General features: G+C 38.8%; 2 protein-coding genes across 2 annotated transcripts; one reads left to right on the top strand and one right to left on the bottom strand.

Moving 5' to 3' along the window:
* Positions 1-341: 341 nt before the first annotated feature.
* On the top strand, positions 342-1,646 carry LOC149943226 (uncharacterized protein F54H12.2-like). Its single transcript, XM_090179593.1, has one exon. It carries the CDS (start codon positions 342-344, stop codon positions 1,644-1,646), a length of 1,305 nt encoding a protein of 434 aa, XP_090035719.1.
* A 3,949-nt stretch (positions 1,647-5,595) lies between these two features.
* Positions 5,596-6,624, bottom strand: LOC149943225 (zinc finger BED domain-containing protein 4-like). The gene is made up of 2 exons (XM_090179592.1): positions 6,432-6,624; positions 5,596-6,155 (listed from the first exon to the last, which is right to left on the bottom strand). The coding sequence occupies exons 1-2, from the start codon at positions 6,622-6,624 to the stop codon at positions 5,596-5,598; spliced, it is 753 nt and encodes a 250-aa protein (XP_090035718.1).
* Positions 6,625-22,731: the final 16,107 nt, after the last annotated feature.

Below are 22,731 nucleotides of genomic sequence, written 5' to 3'. Positions count from 1 at the left end.
ACACAACGTGGCTATGGGCTCGGAAATATACTGGCATCTGCCTTTCGAAAAGCTGTCCCATTGTTAAAAAAGGGCGCTATATTCTTGGGGAAAAAATTCCTAAAAACTGGCGCTAGAGTCGCGGACGATGTTGCCAGTGGGGTTCCGATTAGAAGCTCGCTGAAAAATCACGGTACGACTATTGGGAAGGAAACCCTTTCGGAGTTAAAGGATATGGTGAAACAAAATATGTCTGGGAACGGTATAAAAAGAAAGCGTAGAAAGGTTCAACTCGTCAGTTCAGTCGCAGCTAAGAAGCGAAAGAGACACACACTGAAACATCCCGATATATTCTCGAAATAATGGCTCTAATTCATCACCAGTCCGGAAAATGTACCAACTCGGAATTAGATCTCTTCGACGTACCGCTAACGCAAACCGGAATTGTGAGTGGAGAATGGGTGGAATTTAATCCTGTTTCCAACGCAGACGAAAATTCGAACATTAATTTCGACATTCCCGGAAACTCGGAGACCTATTTAGATCTGTCCAAGACACTTCTCCACGTACAAGTGAAATTAGTGAAACCTGATGGTACTGATCCCGACTACGACAAAGAAACCGTTGGTCCAGTAAATCTGTTCCTTCACAGCTTATTCAGCGAGGTTCATTTAATTATGAATGAGAGATCGGTTACCACATCCGCCCAGAATTACGCTTACAAAAGCATGATTCAAACTCTATTAACATTCGGAGGGCCGGCTAAAGAGAGCTTTTTAACTAGTTCTCTCTTCTACAAGGACACAGCCGGGAAATTTGACCAACTGACGAGCAACGAAGGATTTGAGAAAAGAATGATGTTTTCGAAAAAAGGTACAATAGATATGTTCGGAACAGTTCACATCGATATGTGTCAGCAGTCGCGTTTTCTACCGAATTTGCTTAATCTCAGATTCCGGTTTATTAAAAATCCGAACGAGTTTTGCGTTCACTCGATAGGTGACATTAAATATAAAGTTAAATTTGAAACAGCGTCGCTGTATATCAGAAAAGTTAAACTTATTCCGGAAATTATATTCGCACACGCAAAAGCGTTGGAACGTGGCTCTATGAAGTATCCAATTATTAGAAGTGAGTGCAACACTTATTCTATTCCGGTCGGATCGAAAATGTCGACACGTGACAATTTATTTAATTCTCAAATTCCCAAGAAAGTTGTAATTGGATTATTAGAACAAAGCGCCTATTTGGGTGATTATTCTAAATCGCCTTTTAATTTCCAAAACTTTGGTGTAAACGATGTGGCATTATATGTAGATGGTACGTGTATTCCCCATAAACCGCTAACTCCAAATTTCAAGAATGGATTATGTATGAGATCCTACATTAATCTATTTCTTCAAACCGGACAGTTTAATATTGACGAAGGAAATCTAATTAATCGAGAAGAATTCGCTGAAGGGTGTTGCCTATTTGTATACTATCTCACCCCAGATCTCTCTCACTCGGCAGATCACTTTCACTTGATCAGGAACGGTAGTGTGAGATTAGAATTAAAGTTTGAGACAGATTTACCCAAAACGGTTACCGTTCTATACTACGCTGAGTATCAAAACCTCGTAGAAATCGACAAAAATAGAACTGTTGTCTTTGATTACACAAGTTGATGGACACACTACAATTCACAAAAATCTTGAGAAAAGATCCGTAAACCGAATGATTATTTCGCGGTGTTTTTGCGGCTGATAAATTACCCAAGTATGTGAGGATATTCCCATCTCTTTACATTGTCAATACTGGATTATCGAATACGAACGGGGAACACTGGACTGTAATATATTTCACATCAAATCGCAATACTGTATTTCTAGACTCCTTTGGACTTCCATCGGATTATTTTAAATTTAATGATTTTGTCGAAAGAAATAGCAAAACCGTTACTTATAATTCTAAACAACTTCAGAGTAATAATAGCCAAACTTGCGGTGGCTATTGCGTTTATTTCGCTGCTAGTTTGTGCAGGGGTGTTAAAATGTATGATATTGTTTCTAGGTTTAAAAATAATAAAAATGTTAACGATCGTATGATTGAGGAATTCATGTACAAGAAATTTTCAATAAAGTTTTTCAAATAATTTTTATTTCATTTTCTTTTCATATAAACAACTTTCGCGGACGGGCAGGTGGGGCGGAGCAGCGCGTACCACGGTACACCCCCAATTTGTTTTTCTATGCTTCAAAATTTAATCTACGGAAAATGACCGTTAACCCTAGGATAGGTAAGCTCGAAACTTTTTAACGGTTCCAACGGCTCCAATGGCTCCAACGGCTCCAACGGCTCCAACGGTCTTATCTTGGGCCAGAACATACATTTTCCTTCTACTACCAAAAGGGCTAGGATTTCAAATATATGATATTTTTGTTTATAAAAAAATAAATTAATATTTCAATAATAATATTTATAATTATTTATAAACAAAACTGCAGAATTATCAATTTACTAATAAAAACCACACATATATGAAGTAGAATAGGCTAGAATATAAATTTGTTATTTGGTTTTCTAACCCTTATATATATTTTGAAATGCTTTCACGCCAATGACCTGCCTACTGTGATAAAACACTCGAAAGCTATCCAGTTCGCAGATGACAATAAACTTTATAAAATAATAACATGTATTAAGGACTGCCAAGCAATACAGTTTGACCTTCTTAATATTCGCAACTGGTGTCTGCAAAACAACCTACTTAATTAACGGCGCTAAAAGCCTGGCAATATCATTCACGAGAAAAACCAATACTATATTCTTCACCTACAATGTGAATGGCGATCCTGTCCCACGGACGTTCACCCTAAAAGATCTCGATTCGCTTTTCGACAGTGGCCTCTATTTTCGTGAGCAAATATCTTGCGTAGTTGGCCGTACTAGACGCCTGCTTTTTGGAGTACTCCGTCTAGCGAAGATGTTAAAATCCGTGGTCTGTTTTCGTACATTGTATCTTAGCTTAGTGCGCAGTGAACGGTCCTATGACGCTCTATCATGGGGTGGCAGAGGTGGGCGAAATCACACATCAATCGAAGAAAAGCGTGCACCTCGATTCAAAATCATAGAATTCCCTTCGCCCAACGTAAATTTTCGTTTTTTAAAACCAGCTTCAACAATGTTTGCTTTGTCACGTGAACTAAGTTATATATGAGCTAGACGTCAACCAGGCGCAAATTAACCCAGTTTCGTGAAAAGCCAATTGCCTGGATTAACGAAGGGACTATACCACAATTGAAGCTCTACTTCGGGAGAAGAACTGATCGGAACGCGTAGGAGGTAGCAATAGCGATGGAAAGCGATTCTTTAATATTTTAGATCTTCATCGAGTGTAGAAGCGATCGCGCCGCGAAGAATGTACCGCTTCGGGATGGAAAGCGATTATTACATAGCTAAGCTCTACTTTCAGGGTAGAAGGGATTGGTATGAGACGGAGGTTGCGCTTCTCGATGGAAAGAGATTATTTCCTATCTGATGTCTTTATCGGGAGTAGAAGCGATCGTGAGACGAACGAAATACCGCGTAGTGAAGGAAAGCGCTTATTACATAGCTTTAGTGCTCCTTTGAGGGTAGAAGCGATCGCGACGCGAAGGAGATAAAGTTTCGCGATGGACAGCGATTATTTCATATTTAAGATCTTCATTGAGTGTAGAAGCGATCGCGACGCGGAGGAGGTAGCGCTTTGCGACGGAAAGCGATTTATTTATAATTTAAATGTTCCTCGACTGTAGATGAGATCGCGACGCAAAAAGGTAGCGTATCGTGATGTAAAGTGTTTATTTTATATTTTAGGTCCACATTAAGGAAAAAAGTGATCGGAACGCGTAGGAGGTAGCGATTCGCGATGAAAAGCTATCTACTTCGGGGGAAGAAGCGCTCGCGGTGCGAAATGGGATTCGAGAAGCCTTTTTCAAAACTTTTTAAAATGCTTCGCCTGATTAATGCTTTAGTAGAATCTAGCGGTGGATAAATTTATTAAAAAATTCGAATTAGTCGTCTGCACATTTGGAAGACGTTTGTAGATCACACAAGGCTTAGGAATGCCCAACGGTATTTTACGCGTAAGTTTAAATATTAAAACTTTTACAATTAATTCATTATTATGGGAAAGTACTGTTGTTATATAGATTGTAGAAGTGATTCAAGATTTCACAAGAATATAACTTTTTATCCAGTACCTAAACCTGGAAAGAGAAATGCTAATTTAGAGCTCACCTAAAAATTGACTTTTAGTATTAACCGAAACTCCCTTGCTGCATCAACTTTAAAAAAAACATCATTATGTTTGCAATTTGCATTTCATTGATAAACGAGACCCAACCCAAGAAAACCCATATCCATATCCATCTCAAAAACCAATTGAGGCTATTGATGTTACGCGTGATGAGCGACTAGTTTTTTTTAATTTGAAGTAAGCAAAAATTGAAATACTTGTGTAATTATGCTCTTGATAAACAACCGACTTTAAAAATATTTCATCTTCCATTTTAAGTTTATAACGTTATCAAAAACTGTTTAAAACATTCCGATCAACATCCTAAAAAGCTTGCTAGTCGCGATCTGTGTTGTCGGTCAAGGTCAAATAGGAAAAAAATAATATATTTCCAAATTCCCCTCAATGGGGGCAGCATTTAACGAGAGTCTGACCAAAAATAAAAACACGTCCCGAGCTATGGATTTCTTATTCTCCCCTTCTCTCCTCCAAGCTTTGACCAGTGCTACCTAGTTCTTCCGTTACTCACTACGCGGCCTGATTTCTTCGTATTATCTTCCTTCCCTCCCCAAGTCATACCCTGCATTCTCCCCTCCCAACTTGTATTTCACTCGTATCATTTATTAAGAAATAGGTTCGATGTCACACTTTGGGTAATTATGTCACTTTTGGTAATGTGTAAAACTTTAACTTTTAAATTTCTCCTTGAGCCGGTTTGTCGTTGAAAAACGTATTTAGCTCCCTTTGCTTGAAAGATGGTTGAACTGCTAAGCCCTGTGCCTTACCCTCTATGTACCTAAGATACATCTAGAGATACAAATATGATATAAATATCCAAATTTGGAAACGATGGTTTCTTGGGTCCCAATCCATTTTTATGATTACACTCTGGCGCCATCTAGCTATTGCATTAAATGTACTTTGATTCCGCTAAAACAGATTTCAACACCGATGAATTATAAAAAATTTACGTTGCAAAAGTCAACGAGCTCGAAAAATTTATCCTCCTAGCCAATATTATGTAAAGTTGGATTTTTACAGAAGAAAACTTAAGATTGCGTATCTTTAAATGATTAGATTATCAATGTGGTATCATTGTTTTTGGCATGGCTTCAACAAAACAAGCAATAAGTTATAATACGGGCTATGATTTTGCAAATGAATAAATGTTTATTTATGGTTTCTCTTAACGAAGAAGGCATCTTCGACCCATTTAAATCATTCCGTTTTTGGGAACAACGACAAATAAATATTACAAATAATAATTTTTAATTGTTTTTAAAAAAATATTGAGAACTTAGAATGACTGCCTGAAAACCAAAAACAGATATTGGATACATTATTTGCGTAAACATTTCTTATAATGTAGATTCATTTTGATCCGATGTACTCTTGTGTAAATTTGAAAACTGGCCCAATCTATATTCCCTGTATAAAAGAATATCATTAAAATGTTCCACTGTTAGGTTTGCTCTTCTGGCCCTCTGATAGTTTCCAGCCATTGAGAACATTCTCTCTACATCAGCGGAAGTTACTGGTACTGCTAAATATTTTCTAGCAATGAGAGCTAAGTTGGGAAATTTCTTTATCGAGCCTTTCCAGTATTGCAAAATTTCTTCGCAGTTGGGAATTTCACCACCGTTATTAGCAGCGCCCTCTGACTTTAAAAACCTTAATACGGGTTCGTTCAAATATTGTTGGAGCTCGTTACCTGGTGGTCCTTCTAGCGTGTTTGGAGAGCTCACTTTACTTAAATAGCTTAGGTTTAAGAATGTCTCAGGTGTACGAGTGTCAGAGTTATTAGTATGACAAGTCACTGCCTCTTTCATAACGTCCAAAACCATTTTCTTGGCCTCAATTTTTGTCGGGCAACAAAACTTTGGGTAGTCCTTATTCCAAGATGGATGGCTATAGTAGTCTAGAAAAACATTTTTGTTAAGTCAATGTATTGCTTATTAAAAATTTGCCTCGATAAACATCTAGCAGCGTAAGTCCTCAATCCGAAGCTTTAGGAATATTGATACATATAAACCTATTTGGAGGTTATAATGAATTAATATAAATTATAAATTTTAGTATATTCTACATTCCTGTCGCAAATGTACCGGAAAGATCTTTTAATACCTTGCGCTATCACAACTAAAATTAATTCGTTTCTTCATGCACAACCGAGGATAGCTAGTGGGATTCTTACCATCAAAAGGCAAAAGTTTTTTTCGGGGGTCTATAACTGTAGAGATGACAAAGTCTTTGTCGTGAAGTGAAGCGGAAAATCGTTTATTCATCTGAGTCAAAACCTCTTGTTTAAGGGCCGGAAATAGCTGCGCCTCTAGTTGGTAAACCTGGTCAAATGCTTGCAAGAGAGTTCCGATAGCTATCAGTGGCATCCTTGATAGGTCTCAAAACTTGCAATATTTCCCTCGCTTGATCGATCATGCCGTTGGTTAGGGTAGGAAAAGAGTCACCGATGGGTTTTTTCCTTTCGCTTTTTCCAAAGTTTCGTTGATCGCATCTACCATGGTTCGCTGAAAATAAAACGTTATCGAAAAGAACAGCTCTAACATGTATGCCTCATACCTCTGATATACGATCAGTTGCGTAAAAAAACGCATTCCACCTGACGCCTCCAATAGGAACTATGTCCCTTCCCTTACTGAGTTTCTTTAAGTGTTCTGTCCATAGCGTCGATTTTCGGAAAAACGAAATTATTTCGTTTATTGTTTTCGAAAATTTGGTCGCAGCAGGGTCTTTTTTCAAAGCGTTCACGACAACCAACTGCAGCGAGTGCGCCGCACACCCTTTACGATTCCAAGTTGGGTCAAGCGGTATGTCTAGGTCATTTACGTTAGTTAATTGAGATTCTGCGTTTTGAGTAGACTCTTCAATGGATCTTGTAGCGTCCAGATATTCCGAACCGAAAATGTCGCGATATGAGCTCCATAAACCTGAAATAAAAAAGAAATAAGTCAAAAGGACCACAATGATCCAAAACTTATGGGCTAAGTAAGGATATGTAGAAACCTACATTTATCTACCAATTTAAGCTTTAAATAGATAATAATAATAATAATCAGCTAGGCTAATACCCCTACTCATCGGACGACCCAAAAACTGTTATTCAAATGTGTATGTTGCGGTCTCACATGTAGCGCGAGCTGCTTCGAAGGTCGGCATTACATAAATATATATTGTACATATATTGTCAGAAATGGGATACCCTTCAGAATTGAAGTGCGGGGGCAGATTCTTGCCTTCAGCATTCAGTTCGACCGACTCTTTACAACAACATATTCACACTTAAATATTTCAGTTCCTTTCTGAAATGGCTCGCAAATTAGCAATAAATATTAGTATACCGTGTTTTTTAAACTTATTTGGGCTTCTAAAATAATGATGTTTATCGATCGCGACCCACAATCCTTAGATTTTTAAGACTTCCTTCCCAATAAAACCTGTAAACTATCATATTTACTCTTATCTATAACGTCCATTAGAATAATTATTCATTTTAAAAGTTCAGCAAAATAATCGTTTGCGAACCAGATTCTGTCGAATCCGCTTCGGATTCATCTATCTTGGTAGACTCAGTTGATTCGTATTGGTTCGCTTCAACGGCAAATATTGCTCCAGACTGAATTTGTACCAGCCATTCGTCTTCAAACAGTGTTGACATGTTGAATGCTTTAACCATATTTGACGCGTTGTCAGTACAGACACACATCACCTACGATAAAATTTAAAGATTTAGAAAGTAGTACTTCAATAGAATACAAACGTGAGTTTAGTTTACGTGTCCAACTTCTAGGTTAGCGGTACGCATAATACTTTTAACTTCGGCCAAAATTTTAACGCCGCTGTGCTGCCCATTGAAGCGCTTAAAACCTAAAGTAATATTTCGGAAGATCCAATTAGCGTCAATCAACTGGGCTCTGACTCCCAAAACCGCTTCTCGTCGCCTACTGCTCCACAAATCTAGTGTTAAGTTCACGCTTTTCGCCGGTGTGTTCTGAAAGAGTTTCTTTACATTTTCGCAAATCCCCTTAACGGACGTTTCTAGATCTTGGACCACGGTTTTTCGACTTTGAATATTAATTTCCGGCGCATAATAGTTCATCATTCTCCTAAAAGTTAAACCCTCTGTAACACCGAAAGGAAGTCCATCCACAGTAACTAAATCCACAACGAATTCCTTGAAAACCAGTTGTTCCTTTGATGTTCTCGAAACTTTCACAATTTTATTCTTTTTGGGTACAGTGGTTTGTTCTTGCAAAAATTCATTGACGGGTCGTTTTTTGTTGCTCCTCAGTACAGCAAACTTATGGGTTTTCTGCGATAAAACATAGTAACAGAAATAGTACTATAATAGCAAATAAAGTTATCAAGTTTAAGCGTAATTGTACGTCAATCACAACATTGGCTCCGGTTATTTCTATTGAAATATAGTAACTGAAATAAACGTACCAGTACATGGCGATCAAAATTACTGGAGTTATCTCCATATTGATTGAAGCCGCAGTGCAAACATTTTAATACAACTTTTTTTGAAGGTTGTCTATTTTCAGTAGGGAAACTGCCTACGTACTTAAAGTGATCCTTCAGTACGTGGGACCCAAAATTGCCCTCGGAAAACCTTTTACTAAATTCTTCGCTGATAATTATATCCTTGAACTTTTCATTCGATAAACTGGAGCTGTCGATTGAAATATCAACTTTTTCAGGTTCAATTTCAGATGTAGCACACCCCGTAGTATTGGAAGACATTTTTCCTTAGAAACAAATTTGTCGTTGATGTATCTCGGAAAAGTGGCCGAATAAATTTTCCAAAAGTTTGAAAAGTTTAGTCATCACGCAGCAACGGTAATAAATAAACATGGGATTTTCAAACTTCAAATTAAAAAACCACACTAAAATAAACAGAATTCCATTAACAGTTTAAGGACCACCCAAACGCCTATTCGGCGACGAAAGATAATAGTAATAGTAATTTATAAAAAATATGTTTCAATTGGGTAGAAATATAAACATTTACTTATTGTTAACATCCTAGGCAGCGTTATCATTAATTGCTTGTTTCGTTTGTTTTGGTAAAGCAAACCAAAACAAAATGTATACCACATTGATAATCTATTGTTTTAAAGTTCAAAAGTCCTATTTCTTTAGATAAGGAATATTTAGTTTTCTTCTGTGAAAAAACCAATAGGAGGGGCTCATCGAAGAGCTCTTAAAATGTCCGGTGACGTAAAAAAAGCGACGATTTCACGTTAACGTGCCGCAGCACCACCTGGTTTTAAACTATCTACCACTTAATTTTAATTAAAGAAAGGTACACAAGGGGGCGCTAAATGTTATAATTGCCGATATCTGAGCAGTGACATAGCCTTTAACTTTAGGGGTGAAACCATGGACACTGTATCTCTAACCGGACGGGAAAAGCAGCCCAAAAGAGGTACCCCTCACTGTCCGTTTGCGTCCTACTTCGTATTATCTCAAATAGTCGGCTGTACTCGATTCGCAGGGCCGTCAAGGTCATCCGAAAGGACTGTAGTTTACATCTGCCCCAATACTAGTTTTGGGTGACGTAGGGTACGCGACGATTGTATTAATAGTTGTAGACTAAACTACGATTTTAGTTTCTTATTATCTTATAAAATGTTTTCTATTTGTCATTGTTAAGTTAGGTAAGGTTTAGGTTAGGTTAGGTTAGGTTAGGTTAGCAATTTCTGGTTCTTTTGCAGCTGATTCGTAATTAATTACCTTGTTTTCCATTGAAACCAGCGATCTTTGTCTCTCTGTAGCTTCTCCTAATGTACATTCCCTGTTTTTCATTGAAATAAGACATTTCTGTTTCTTTTGTAGTTATTCCGTATTTAATTACTCTGTTTTCTATTGAAACAAGCCATTTCTCACTCTTTGGTAGCTGATCTGTATTTAAATACCCTGTTTTCTAATGAAACAAACATTAGTTTAGTCTACAACTATTAATACAATCGTCGCGTTTCCTACGTCACCCAAAACTAGTATTGGGGCAGATGTAAACTACTTCCTTCGAAAGAATGTAAACCCCCATTTCAAACGGAACGTTTTGTCGACCACGTGACGAATTATATGGCCTTGACAGCCCGAAACTTTCAAAATTCTAGAACATCCCCCCTTTACAGAGAGACGGTGGCGGCGCCAGGTGATTTTGTCCGGTTAGAGATACAGTGTCCATGGTGAAACTCTATACTACATCTATAGTTTATAATGTATTTCTTAATGTTTGTCCTTCTGTCTGTATGTATTTATGTTTTTCCCATTAATAACTTTTAAACTATGCCAGGTAGCGTGCTGAAATTTAGACCGCGTGCTCAGCTCCCTTTTTCCAGCTCAACGCCACTATTATGACATCGCTGTGGCCATCTGTGTACAAGCTGCGAGTTATTTTTTACCATTCAACGTTCACAATTTCCATTACACGAGGCTCTCCCCTGGCCAAGCCGGGTACAAAATCTTAGTAATACATATTTATTGACATAGGTATATAATAAAGCTCCTTCTAAGTTACAATCCATCCATAGACTAATGTTAACGCCGATTTCTCCCAAGTGGTCGACTGCGCCATCTGATAGCGGGGAAATGAAATACTAGGTGTACCACTTATGAGCGCGCTCCAAGGTTTTGAAATCGTTAAAACTCGCAAAGCTCGTTAAGCCTAATAGGCAAGTTAACGATCAGTTTAAAACTTAAAGAATTACCATTATACACTTTTGGTAAATTTTTTAACTTAAAGCGTAAGGAACACAAGCCTGATTTTAGGGTAAATAAGAAAGCGTAGTGAATGTCGATTGTAAGTGTTGTTTAAATTAAACCCATTTGACCCCAAAATTTAAAGATTCTATATTATAATACGTGACTTATTTAAACCAATAATTGTTGAAGTGCTATTTGACACTTCCCCATAGGCAGTTTTGAGCCTCGACCACCTAGTCGCTATCCATCGCAAGCACTTCCTCCTTCGCGTCTGCTCTCGAAGGGGAGCTAAGCTATGTACTAATTGCTTTCCATCGCGAAGTGGTATCTCCTTCGCCTTGCGATCGCTTCTACAGTCGACAAAGAACCAGATATAAAGTAATCGCTTTCCAACGCGAAGCGCTACGTCCTCCATTTCGCGATAGATTCTACACTCACTGAAGATCTAAAATATGAAAAAATCGCTTTCCACCATGAAGCAGTATCTCCTTCGTCTCGCGATGGTTTCTACTCTCGAAGAAGAGATAAGCTGTGTATTAATTGCGTTCCATCGCGAAGCGGTATCTCCTTCGTCTTGTGATCGCTTCTACAGTCGACAAACACCCCAGATATAAAGTAATTGCTTTCCAAAGCGAAGCGCTACGTCCTCCATTTCGCGATAGTTTCTACACTCACTGAAGATCTAAAATATGAAAAAATCGTTTTCCACCACGAAGCAGTATATCCGTCGTCTCACAAAAGCTTCGGCTCTCGAAGGCGAGATTAGCTATGTAATGATTGATTGCCTTCCATTGCGAAGCGGTATCTCCTTCGCGTCGTGAGCGCTTCTTCCTTGGAAGTAGATCCAACATAATTTACAATCACCTTTTGTCGCGAATCAATCCCTCCTTCGGCTAACGATCGCTTCTTCTATATCAAAGTCAAACTACAATTGTTTTTAATCGTTTTCTTTTATAAACGCAAAGCCCTGTCGCACGATAAAGCATTCGACAATTGAAATAAGCAATTGTTTTATACCTAAAACATTTGCTGATTAAGTCAAGTTTTCGTTAGATTTCTTAATCATGAACTGCAATTTTTGAAGGAAATGGATTACTTCACTAAGTGCAAATGTTCAAAAAAGTGAAGAGGCGATAAGTCCCACCTTTGTGGGGTGGTTGTGCTAGCTACCTCTTTAACCGAATTGAGAATGTACAAAGAAAGTTCGTCCAAATTGCACATACTATCTTTTTAAAAAAGCTATTCATAAACAAACGTGAAATCATTTTTATCTGGAAACAAATGAATAAATCTCACATATCCGATTTAACGACTTTTCTAAATTTCCACGCGCCAAACCACTGTACGCGTCAAAAAAAAACTTTTTCTAAAACCAAAGCGGTTACTCCTACTTCACGCATGCAACAAACTTGCAACATGTATAATAATCAAATCGATATTTTCTTTTGTAACTATTCGTATATCTTTAAAATTGTATAACTTACTCACTATGTTATTGCCATAGCCATTACTCATGTAATTCATTATTTTCCACTTTTTCTGGTGTATAACCATGTTGGTGCTATCTGTACTGTTGTTATGCACAGTAAATAAACTTATTTCATTTCATTATTATTATTATTATTATTATTATAGTTAGACAACTTATACTCTATTTAGTGGGCTTTAACTTAAATTATATATCCCATGTAAAAATATTGTTTATTATCGATGTAATTTATGTTATTGACCAATTTACAAACGATCCAATCAACGCAATGGATAAGAACCACCTTTTTACCTCTCCGAGGGGACAAAGTCCCCTAGGAGGGGTTATACAACGACCGTGTCCGTCTGTGGGTCTGTGGGTGGGTCTGTGGGTCTGTCAGGCCTGCGAACGCGTTCGCATTTTCGGTGCAAAGTGTAATCACTGCGTACGCAGTTTCTCGAGATCTCTGCGTTCGCAGTTGCTAGTAATTAGGGAACAAAGTCGAAAATCCGTGTTTGCAAAACCACCGTGGGACGGTGAGCGTTAACGGATTAATTTGCAGTCGGTGTTGGTTTGGTGGTTTTTTTTTTCGTCAACGCTCGCCGTCACGACAGGTTTAATTCAGTAGTTTCGATATTTCGCTATTGTAATGTTTATGCGTAGGGTGGTAATGTTGTGTTATTGTTATGACGTTTGTGGGTGTTGAGTTTGTGGTGTGTATGTACGGGTGGCAACTCTCCAACTCTTTCTTATTGACTTTTGGGACGGACTGAGTGCTGAGTGTAATTCTACCTCTCAACATCCAATGGCAGGGTTTCCACCAATTGTTCACGGTATTCGTCTTAGTATCAATTTGCGATCGCATCGGGCGGGTTTCGAACCCGAGACCGCCTGTTTGACAGGCGGACGTTCTACCACAGAACCACCGACACTTATTACGTTTCATTGAAAATTAGACCTTCAGCTTTATCGAAAGCGTATTTAAAAAAGCATGAAATTTTGGTTTAGTAGAAATAGAGCAAGATTTCGTGAAAGATTTAAATTATTGCATCGAAGAAATTATAATTTAGCGATTTCTCATTTGATTAAAAACAAATGCGTCACCCAGGTTTCGAACCCGGGCCGTTCAGTTAGGCAGTGGAGCGCTCTACCACAGAACCAACGATAACTTCAAGCTATATTGCAAATAAGACACTCATTGTAAGCATAATAGTTAACAAAGTCTTGAATTTTTTTACGAATGAAATTGTGAAGGCCTAATGTGGTTTTTTTACGAAAAAATTATAAAGACTTAATCTTGTTTAATATAATAAGTTGCTTTATTTCAATTTGGTACTTTTGTTTAGTGTTTTTTTAATGAATGGAGTTAAAGATTTTTTTCTTCTATTATTTGACGTTTTATTTTAATGAATGGAGTTTAAGATTGTTTCTTCTATTATTTGACGTTTTATTTTTGCGGTTGTATATTTGTTTTATCTTTTATTCTTTTAAAATTATTTACTTCTTTCGCAAAATGGTTCATTTTTTGGAGGAACCTTTTTACTTATTTTTTGTGTATTAATGTTTACGTTTGGGAAAGGATAATTTTTGACGGAACCTTCAAAGTGTATACGTCGCATTTTCAAAAAATTTAATGGTCAAATCTTGTTTTAGCGCAGTCAGCAGATAAGATAAAGGGTAGAACCCGTTAGTTTTTTGTAATTTATTTAGTTTTTTCAGTCGTATATTCTTATCTATTAGGTTTAGCGTATTGGTTTTCAAGCTTAATAATTCATTTATTAACAACATATCGAGTTGGTCTGGTTTTCAACTCGGTCGTAATTTATTTTAAACGTTTTCACGGCTGATTAAGATGTTTAATGCAGTTCATCAATTGGGCCGGGAGTAGTGGCTCACTCCTGTAATCCCAGGCGTCCGGGAGGCAGAGTTTGTGGAAGGCCATGTGAGGCCGACTACCAATCCCCCAACGGGTGGTCGGGATACTTCCGCCACGGGTGTTCCCACCCCTGTCCCCACGTATTCCCCCGTTGGCGTGGCCGTTACACATATCTCACCCTGATTAATCAGTTATTGTGTGTGTTCTGGTGTCTAAGGCCTCGGGTCGCCACCGATGTTTGTGTATCTCAAAAAAAAAAAAAGTTCATCAATTGGGTTCGTTTGTGTTTATTTATAAAGAACCCTAACTATTCCCTCTACGGTCATTTATTGATATACGTTTAGTCAAGTGGCTTTCTGTGCTTTGTGAATGGTAAGTTTTTCCCTTCTTGTTAATAAGTTTTTTGTTGGTGTGGATATTTGGATATCTACGATTCCTAATGCAGTCATTGATATCCTGGGTGTGCGAGTCATTATATGATATTGGAAATTGGACGGTTTTGGTCTTTTTCATGCGGTATGTGTCACAACGTCAACAGGTTCCGACAGTCTACGAGTCGTCCACTACCAGATATCTACGGTATCTTGATCGGGCGAACGTTGAAATAAAATGAGCGTTAACTATGCGGCAAGTATTTCGTAAGCGACAAAAATACAAATACCCTCTGTAGATATTTCTTTCATTAAAATTGGCTTCGTATTATATTTAACTGCTAAACTTGTACCGTAAATAGGGTTAAAGTCAATTGTGCATTGTTTTAGTACGTCTAACTCACTGTTGTAACTACTTAATTTATAATATTCTGAATAAATTAATCTCGGTTGTTTCGTCTCAATTATTTTAATTCAAATTAAAATTTTATACCGGGCGGGATTGAACTGGGATTACTTTATTAGTAAATAACTCTGAATTGGGGAGATATAACTTTGAGGGTCATCTCGAGAAATTAATACCGCTAGTTGTATTTTAATTTTGACTGTGTTGAGCTTTTGGGCGGTTTTGTTGGCTTTAATTATCATTTTTTCGTGTGAAGTGGTTTAAAGAAGGTTTTCTGTGTTGTTATATCGTAAGCGATAAAAATACAAATACCCTCTGTAGATATTTATTTTATTAAAGTTTGCTTCGTATTACATTTAACTGATAAACTTATTCTGTAAATAGGGTTAAATTCAATTGTGCGTTGTTCTAGTTCGTTTAACTCACTGTTGTAACTACTTAATTTATAATATTCTGAACAAATTAATCTCGGTTGTTTCGTTTCAATTATTTTAATTCAAATTAAAATTTTATACCGGGTGGGATTGAACCGGGATTACGTTATTAGTAAATAACTCTGAATTGGGGAGATATAACTTAGAGGGTCATCTCGAGAAATTAATACCACAGAGGAGAGGTATATTTTGGCTTGCTAACTTGTTTATTTCGACGCTAGCGAAATCTATTGGAAAAAAGCTACTTCACGTCGAACCGCCACTGGACACTCGACGTACTATCCTCCCCCGCAAAAATTATTATCTCCGGTAGAGGCGCTGTTAGTTCATTTCGGTGAGGCACTCGTCGCGTCTCCTACCCTAAGCCCACGTGATTCGATTTTTAGATTGAATGAATTATTTGCCAGTTTCAATAACATTACCACCATCTATTGGTTTCAAAAAAATAGCACTGAATAAGGCAGCACGTTCTTTAAATTAGTATCTCGCAAAAGTACCATCCTGGCCAATTGCGATAAAATAAAAGCGCGTGTCAAAACTATTGAAGTTGGCTGTACTTGTGGCATTTTAAAATACCTTTACATTATAGAAACAGGCGAATTACACGTGCGGCGAAACAATATTATCGAGATTTACGCGTTTTGAATATAAAAATCCTTTCTATTGACGGGTTTTTATTTTCACGCAAATAATTCCTTTTAGCGTCTATTAGCCAAAAGCTTAATCAAAGAGTTTATGAAATTATTCCCGAGCGCCTGCACGTAATCAGTTATTCTTTTAACGGCCGCCAGAGGCGCCAGTGTAGCGCCTCACTAAATTCCTAACTTTTTCGAAACCTAGATCTCTACTGTAGAAAGTGAAGAGGAGGGTACGTCGGGTGTCCCGGGTGAAACCTTTTATTGGTCTAAGCTGGAAACTACCACGGATTATGCAGTATTGTGTGGCCCCATCTTCGAGGACATCTTCAGCATAGTCGGAGTATAAAAAATCTTCCTCATTGCTAGTCATTTCTAATTGATTAATTAAAGGGTCAATAAATCAATTGAAAAATTCGACTCGAATTTCACTTCACCAGTCCTAGTGAACGGATCTAAGCCATCAAATTCTGGATAATAGCACGCGAAATTACTGAAATTCAAATGATACAGTGGTGTAGTCCCAAAAAAAAAGAACCGGGGTACATCCAACTTCGATTTTTAGCGTGATCGATGCTGGCCGTACCTAGGTAACGATTGGAAATTGTTATGGTATTTGCCTGCGGGCAAAATTTATAATAAATTAACACACCCTTTATAACGAAATAGAATTGAAAAAAAAAAAGATGCAGGGCGCGCCCTGGCCCGACTACACCACTGCCTTTAAGTGGCTACCCCTTCGGTTTTAGGTACTCAATTTTAATATAAATAAACTACAATTTTAAAAATGGCGGTCAAATAAGGTTCAAAATACTCTACGACATAAGTGTTTCAAGGAAGCTATGTTAATTTTAGGTTCACAATTTTTACTTTTCTCCACTAATCTCTTATGTCATTTTAGCGTATAAATCTTATTATATGCAACACAATCACTCATAAGTATGCCATAAAGATATTTTCTTTAATGCAACCTTGTTTACGGGTTATGACGTAAATTACGTCTCTTCCAACACTGTTACGAAAAAAGTGTCATAAATCTTACAGTAGGGTGTTATTTGCCTTGAGTTTCCTCCTAGTGATAACATTGAAGATGAAAGGTCTCGGATCTGCCGAATTACAGTAGCGGCGCTAAGATTTTTTCACGGGTGGGCTAATTATTTTGTGGCTCCTAAGAATTTTGTGGCCCTTACAACTTTAGTGACCCCTTATAATTTTGTTGCTTGCCCTCTCAAATGTCTCTTATAACGTATACATATTTCAAAATTTGAAAATTTAACTCAAAGCATAAATGGCACTTATCTCTTTTTTTTACTAAACTTGTCGAAAACCAACAAAGGATTGTCTCTCAACGTATTAGATAAATCTCTATTTATAGGGAGCAAGGCTAAATTTGTTAATCTAATTTCAGACATAGATGTTCTTAAAAATGATTCGAGTGTACCAAAACTACGCTCTGAAATAGTATATACTACAATTTCGAAATATTTTACGAGATCAAAAAATGGCAAAACCCAAAATTTTCCAGGAAGCGAGAAGAGCAAGGTCGTTTTATTGTTACTAATGGCTTTAAAAGTCGGTCGATGACTTAGGCCTAAGGTGGTGCCTTGGGTATTAGCCCAGCTGATTATTTTATTTTTATTATTATTATAAATGCAGGTGGGGCTAAAGCTTACTTCAGCCCACCCATAGTGCCGCTACTGCCTAAATATTTTAGCTTAGAACTAAAAGTTTGCGGATCCTCAAATCAGTAGTCTCAGAATATCGTGCCAGTGGTCGTTTATTTCACAACATTTAATACAATATTTGCTGAATTAAGGTAGCGGTAGACGGCGGCTCGAGCTCGGCCTTTCACACATTCCCGACTCGAACGGACCATGGACGAATTACTGAAGGACATTTCTCGGGCCACTTTTCATTTCCCGCTTACGCTCCGTAGCAACTAGAGATGGGGTTATTTCGCGATTCTCTCGTAAGGGCGCGCTGGCTTCGACTTCAGGGCCAAATAAAACGTCACGTGACAAATATGGCCACCCTGTTTATGAACGATACTTTTTTTTCCTTCTCCAAACACGTTTTGAGTTTTTTTAATTATTTTGTATTTTTTCTAACTGTTAATTTAAATTGTGTTAAATTTACTTCTCACTAATCCTCTCCTACTTGTTGAGAATCAACACTAAGTCATTTGGCAGTGAGTACGTCGCAACTTTTGTTACTTTCCTGCCAGGCTGCTAAGCCTTTCTGCCTCGTGGTTCCATTATGACGAAGGACGTTAACAAGTCAGTGCTGACCAAAGGTTCTCGGTCTGCACGTACCAGACGGGATGTGGTATCCTCTACTACCGATTTGATTGGATGTAAGTCCTGTCCCCGTTGGGAACTTTTTGAAAACTCCTCAGTCTTTGGCACGATTCCCTTTGAGGAGGTGGATGACGATACCACTTTCACGTGTAAACTTTGTGGTATTCTAAAGGCACAGGCTGATCTTGTAGATGAACTTGCTCTTCTCCGCGGTGAAACTGCCTCCTTGCGAATTGATAACAGTGCGGTTAACTATCGAATCGATGGCATTGATGTTACTATTCAGCAGACTAAGGCTGACATTTCTACGTTGAACGCCAGTGTTCTCAAACTGGAACAGAAATTTAACCAAGCTGAACTTTCAAATAGGGCTCAATTCGTTTGTATGAAAGGCTTTCTGTAAGGCACGGAATGAAGTCCCTGGGAGTTGAGGGGATGGTGCTCTGCGGATCATTTTTCTCCAACACGCTTCTTTGGTTTCGGCCTGTGTTGAGACAGATGGTGCGTGCTGGCCGGTACTGCATCAAGCGGCTCTCCTCTAGCAGCTCAGTTGCTGAGGAGTAGGTCAATCGGTGTCCATGATGGGTTCATGGTGTCGAGTATACACACGTCCTATCTCTGGCTTTCGATTGAAAGTCCCCTGGTTGGGCTCCATGGTGGGTGGGGAGGGATGCGTGCGAATATTAAGTTTTTTCACATGGCTAATAAAACTAACCAGTCAGAGGTTTTACTGACAACCAAATCACCAACTGGTGAATCAAGTTCAAGTTCAGTCAATGAACGTAAGCGCCCCCGTACTGAGGGAGAAATTGTAGATTTAGTTTTAACTGAAGAACGTATAGAGGATCAGCTGCTGAGTCTTACCTCGGAGTTAGAATCTGTTCTAACCAATGCTAGCAGTAAAGTTTCAATCGGCGTAGGTGCCAAGATTAGAACTGTCTTTAGACAGCTTGAAAGTCTTGTGATTACAAGCAACCTAAAAATCGCTCAACTGTTGGGTTCCAGTGAGCAAAAAGATAAGACAATTGAAATTCTAGCAAAGCAAGAGCACCGTTTGCCAACTTTCGCTGAGGTAGCCACAGCAGCTGATCCAACACCGGCTGAATCCATGGAATCTGCTGGGCGACTACGTCTGAAATCCAAATCTAGGAAGCCTTCTGTTTCAAATAAGAAGAAAGCCTCTAAAATAAAATTGCCGCCAAGAGAAGAGAATGTAGTCCTGATATATCCGAAAAATAAGGAAGAAACGGCGGAGATATTTAGACGTAGATTGGAGAAAGAGTTGGATCCAAAAGATCATTGTATTAAAACTGTGAGACCCTGTAGGGGCCAGGGTATGGTCGTCCAGCTTAATTCCATGGAGGACGCAGTTAATTTTAAGCGCAAGATTGAGGAAACAGCCATCCTCAATGACAATGTAGTTCTTCGTAATCCTTCCTTGGGGAAACCAAGGATTCTTGTTTTTAATGTTGATGCCGAGATCTCTAAGGAGGATCTCGTGCGCAGGTAAATTGAATGCAATCATCTTGAATGTGAGGAGAATGAAATCACAGTCAAATATACTATTCACACTAAACAAATGGTAGAAAAGGGAGCCGGAAAGAATTGGGTACTTGAGGTTCCAAACGCCATTTTGAATAGTCTTAAATCCGGTAAAAAGAGGCTTCGTATTGGGTGGCAAATATATGGTTGGAGGGAATATCTTTTTATCCCTCGCTGTTTTAAATGTATGGGTATTGGACACGCTATGGCAGCCTGTAATCAGTCCAATAAGCAATTCTGTTCTCTTTGTGGTTCCGAGGAACATAAGTTCACGGAATGTGAAAGTGCTATAAGAGGATGTGTCAATTGTGTCAAGAGCAACAGGGATAAGAAGACTAACTTCAACTCGGAGCACTCCTCTTTGGACAACCACTGTCCACTTTACATGAGGGAACTGCAATATTTGCGATCAAGAACCGATTTTAGCTCTAAGCCCAATGGACAATAAAATCAAATTGGTCCAAATTAATCTTGGCAAAGGGAAGGTTGCCACGGCTACTTTAAGGCAGACTTGTCAAGAGGGCGGTATCGACATCGCAATTATTCAGGAACCTCATGTGGTGGATGGAAGGTTGGTGGGTCTCCCACTTTCATCCAGGGTGGTGTGCTCCGACGCGAACCCACGGACAGCTATTGCCATCTTCAATACGAAGTTTCTTGTCATTTATCTTTTTAATAATGACTTCATTACTATTGTAGGTATAAAGGCGGGGGATATATCTTTTCTTGTGTTCTCCATTTATATACCTCCTCCCCCGTCGGAGGTCTTGGATGAACACTTGAACTTTATCTCCGACAAAATTAGAAACTTTGCTGGTCGTAGTATAATAATTGGCGGTGATTTCAATTCTCATCATACTCTCTGGGGCTCAAGGGATAATTGTCCTAGAGGTGTTTCCTGTGTTGACTTTATTGAGTCCCTGAATCTGGTCGTCTTGAATGATCCTGATTCAGATCCCACCTTCTCTAGCACCAATGGAAATAGTTGGATCGATCTAACGCTTACAACTATGAATGTCTTCAATATGGTCACTGATTGGGAAGTGTCTGATGACATCACCAACAGTGACCATAATTTTATCTACTTTAATTTATCCGTGCAAGATAGTAACCATGGTGAAAGGTTTCTTAACTTAAAGGATCTGGATCTGGATCGTTTTCGTGACCGGATATCTTTGCCTTTGGAGGCTCTTTGTGAGGGAACACTTGACTCTAGTGATCAGATTGATGATGTTGCATCCTCTATTGAGGAAATTTTCAAAGAAGCAGGTGAGGCTAGTAGAAAACGTAATGCCAATGCCAAGACATATAACTCGGCTCCCTGGTGGAACGAGGGTCTTGGCAGGAAGCGAAGTTTGGTACGTAAAGCGCGAAAACGTATGCAGGTGGCTAGGGATCCCCTTGTGAGGGAACACTACAAACATGAATTCTTGACTCTCCAACGAGAGTACAAGAGCCTCATCACTTCCTCTAAGTTGGAGTCTTGGCGGGACTTTTGCTCTTCTGTGTCGAAGGAGGATCCTTATTCTCTTCCTTACAAATTAGCAACGGGCAAGGCCAAACGTAAGAATGCAGTCTCCTGTGTGGAACGAGAGGATGGCACGCTGACAGAGGGACTTACCGAAACATATGAGACTATTCTTAATTCTCTTTTTTTAGACGACTCGCAGGAAGATGACCTTGAAGTACACAAGGAAATCAGAGAGTCAGTCGAAACTCCTTACGTCGAGTCGGACGATGTAGAGTTTAATGAAGATGAAGTACTTAATGTCATCGATTCCTTCAAAAGGGGCAAAGCTCCGGGTTTCGATGGCATTACTATCGAATTCTTTAAGATTATGTTCTTGGTCTGTCCCTTGGTTTTCGTGCGCCTTTACAATGCATGTTTGAGTCTTGGCCACTTTCCGAAGATCTGGAAAGTTGCAAGGATTGCTTTGATTTATAAGGAGGGGAGAGATAGGCGGAATGCTCGATCGTACCGTCCGATCTCTCTACTGTCAATAGTGGGTAAGGTTCTTGACAAACTCTTGTCAAGAAGACTGTACTACTCTCTTCATAAGAGAGGGCTTATGAATCCAGCCCAATATGGGTTCAAGCATAGCCGCTCTACGACGCATGCTCTTTATAACATCGTCGAATGCGTCAAGCATAACAAAGAGAGTGGTCTGCACACCAGTCTTATCTCTCTAGACATAGAGGGGGCCTTTGACAATGTCTGGGTTCCGGGTGTCCTTTCAAGACTTCAACAAGTTGCTTGTCCAAGAAACTTGTATTATTTATATAAAAGTTTTCTGAGCAACAGAATTGCTTCGATTGATGTAGGTGGTAGTATTCTTAGTAAGTCACTTACCAGGGGGTGTCCGCAGGGTTCTTGTAGCGGGCCTCTACTCTTCAATTTAGTCATGGATGGCGCTCTCAGTCGGGTCTTCCCGGCGGCGAGTGCTATTCAGGCCTTTGCGGATGACCTACAGGCTATGGTCTGGAGTTCTTCGAGGCGTGGCCTTGAGGTCCTCGGTAACGAAGTTCTGGATACTCTCTATAGGTGGAGTTCGATTTATAAATTGAAGTTCTGCACTAGGAAATCCGTTGTAATCACTTTTGCAAAAGCAAAGGTGATGAATCGGCTTCCTATCCTTTCTCTTTGTAATGAGAGAATCCTTAATGTCAAAACCGTTAAGGTTTTGGGCGTTACTTTGGATCAAACATTGTGTTTCTTGCCTCACTTAGAGGAGGTTA

This window comes from Leiobunum rupestre, chromosome 6, assembly GCF_980474605.1.
Source record: "Leiobunum rupestre chromosome 6, qqLeiRupe1.1.hap1, whole genome shotgun sequence".
Lineage (NCBI taxonomy): Eukaryota > Metazoa > Arthropoda > Arachnida > Opiliones > Sclerosomatidae > Leiobunum > Leiobunum rupestre.
Note: the sequence above shows the minus strand (reverse complement) of the source record. Positions and strands in the feature narration are given on the sequence as shown.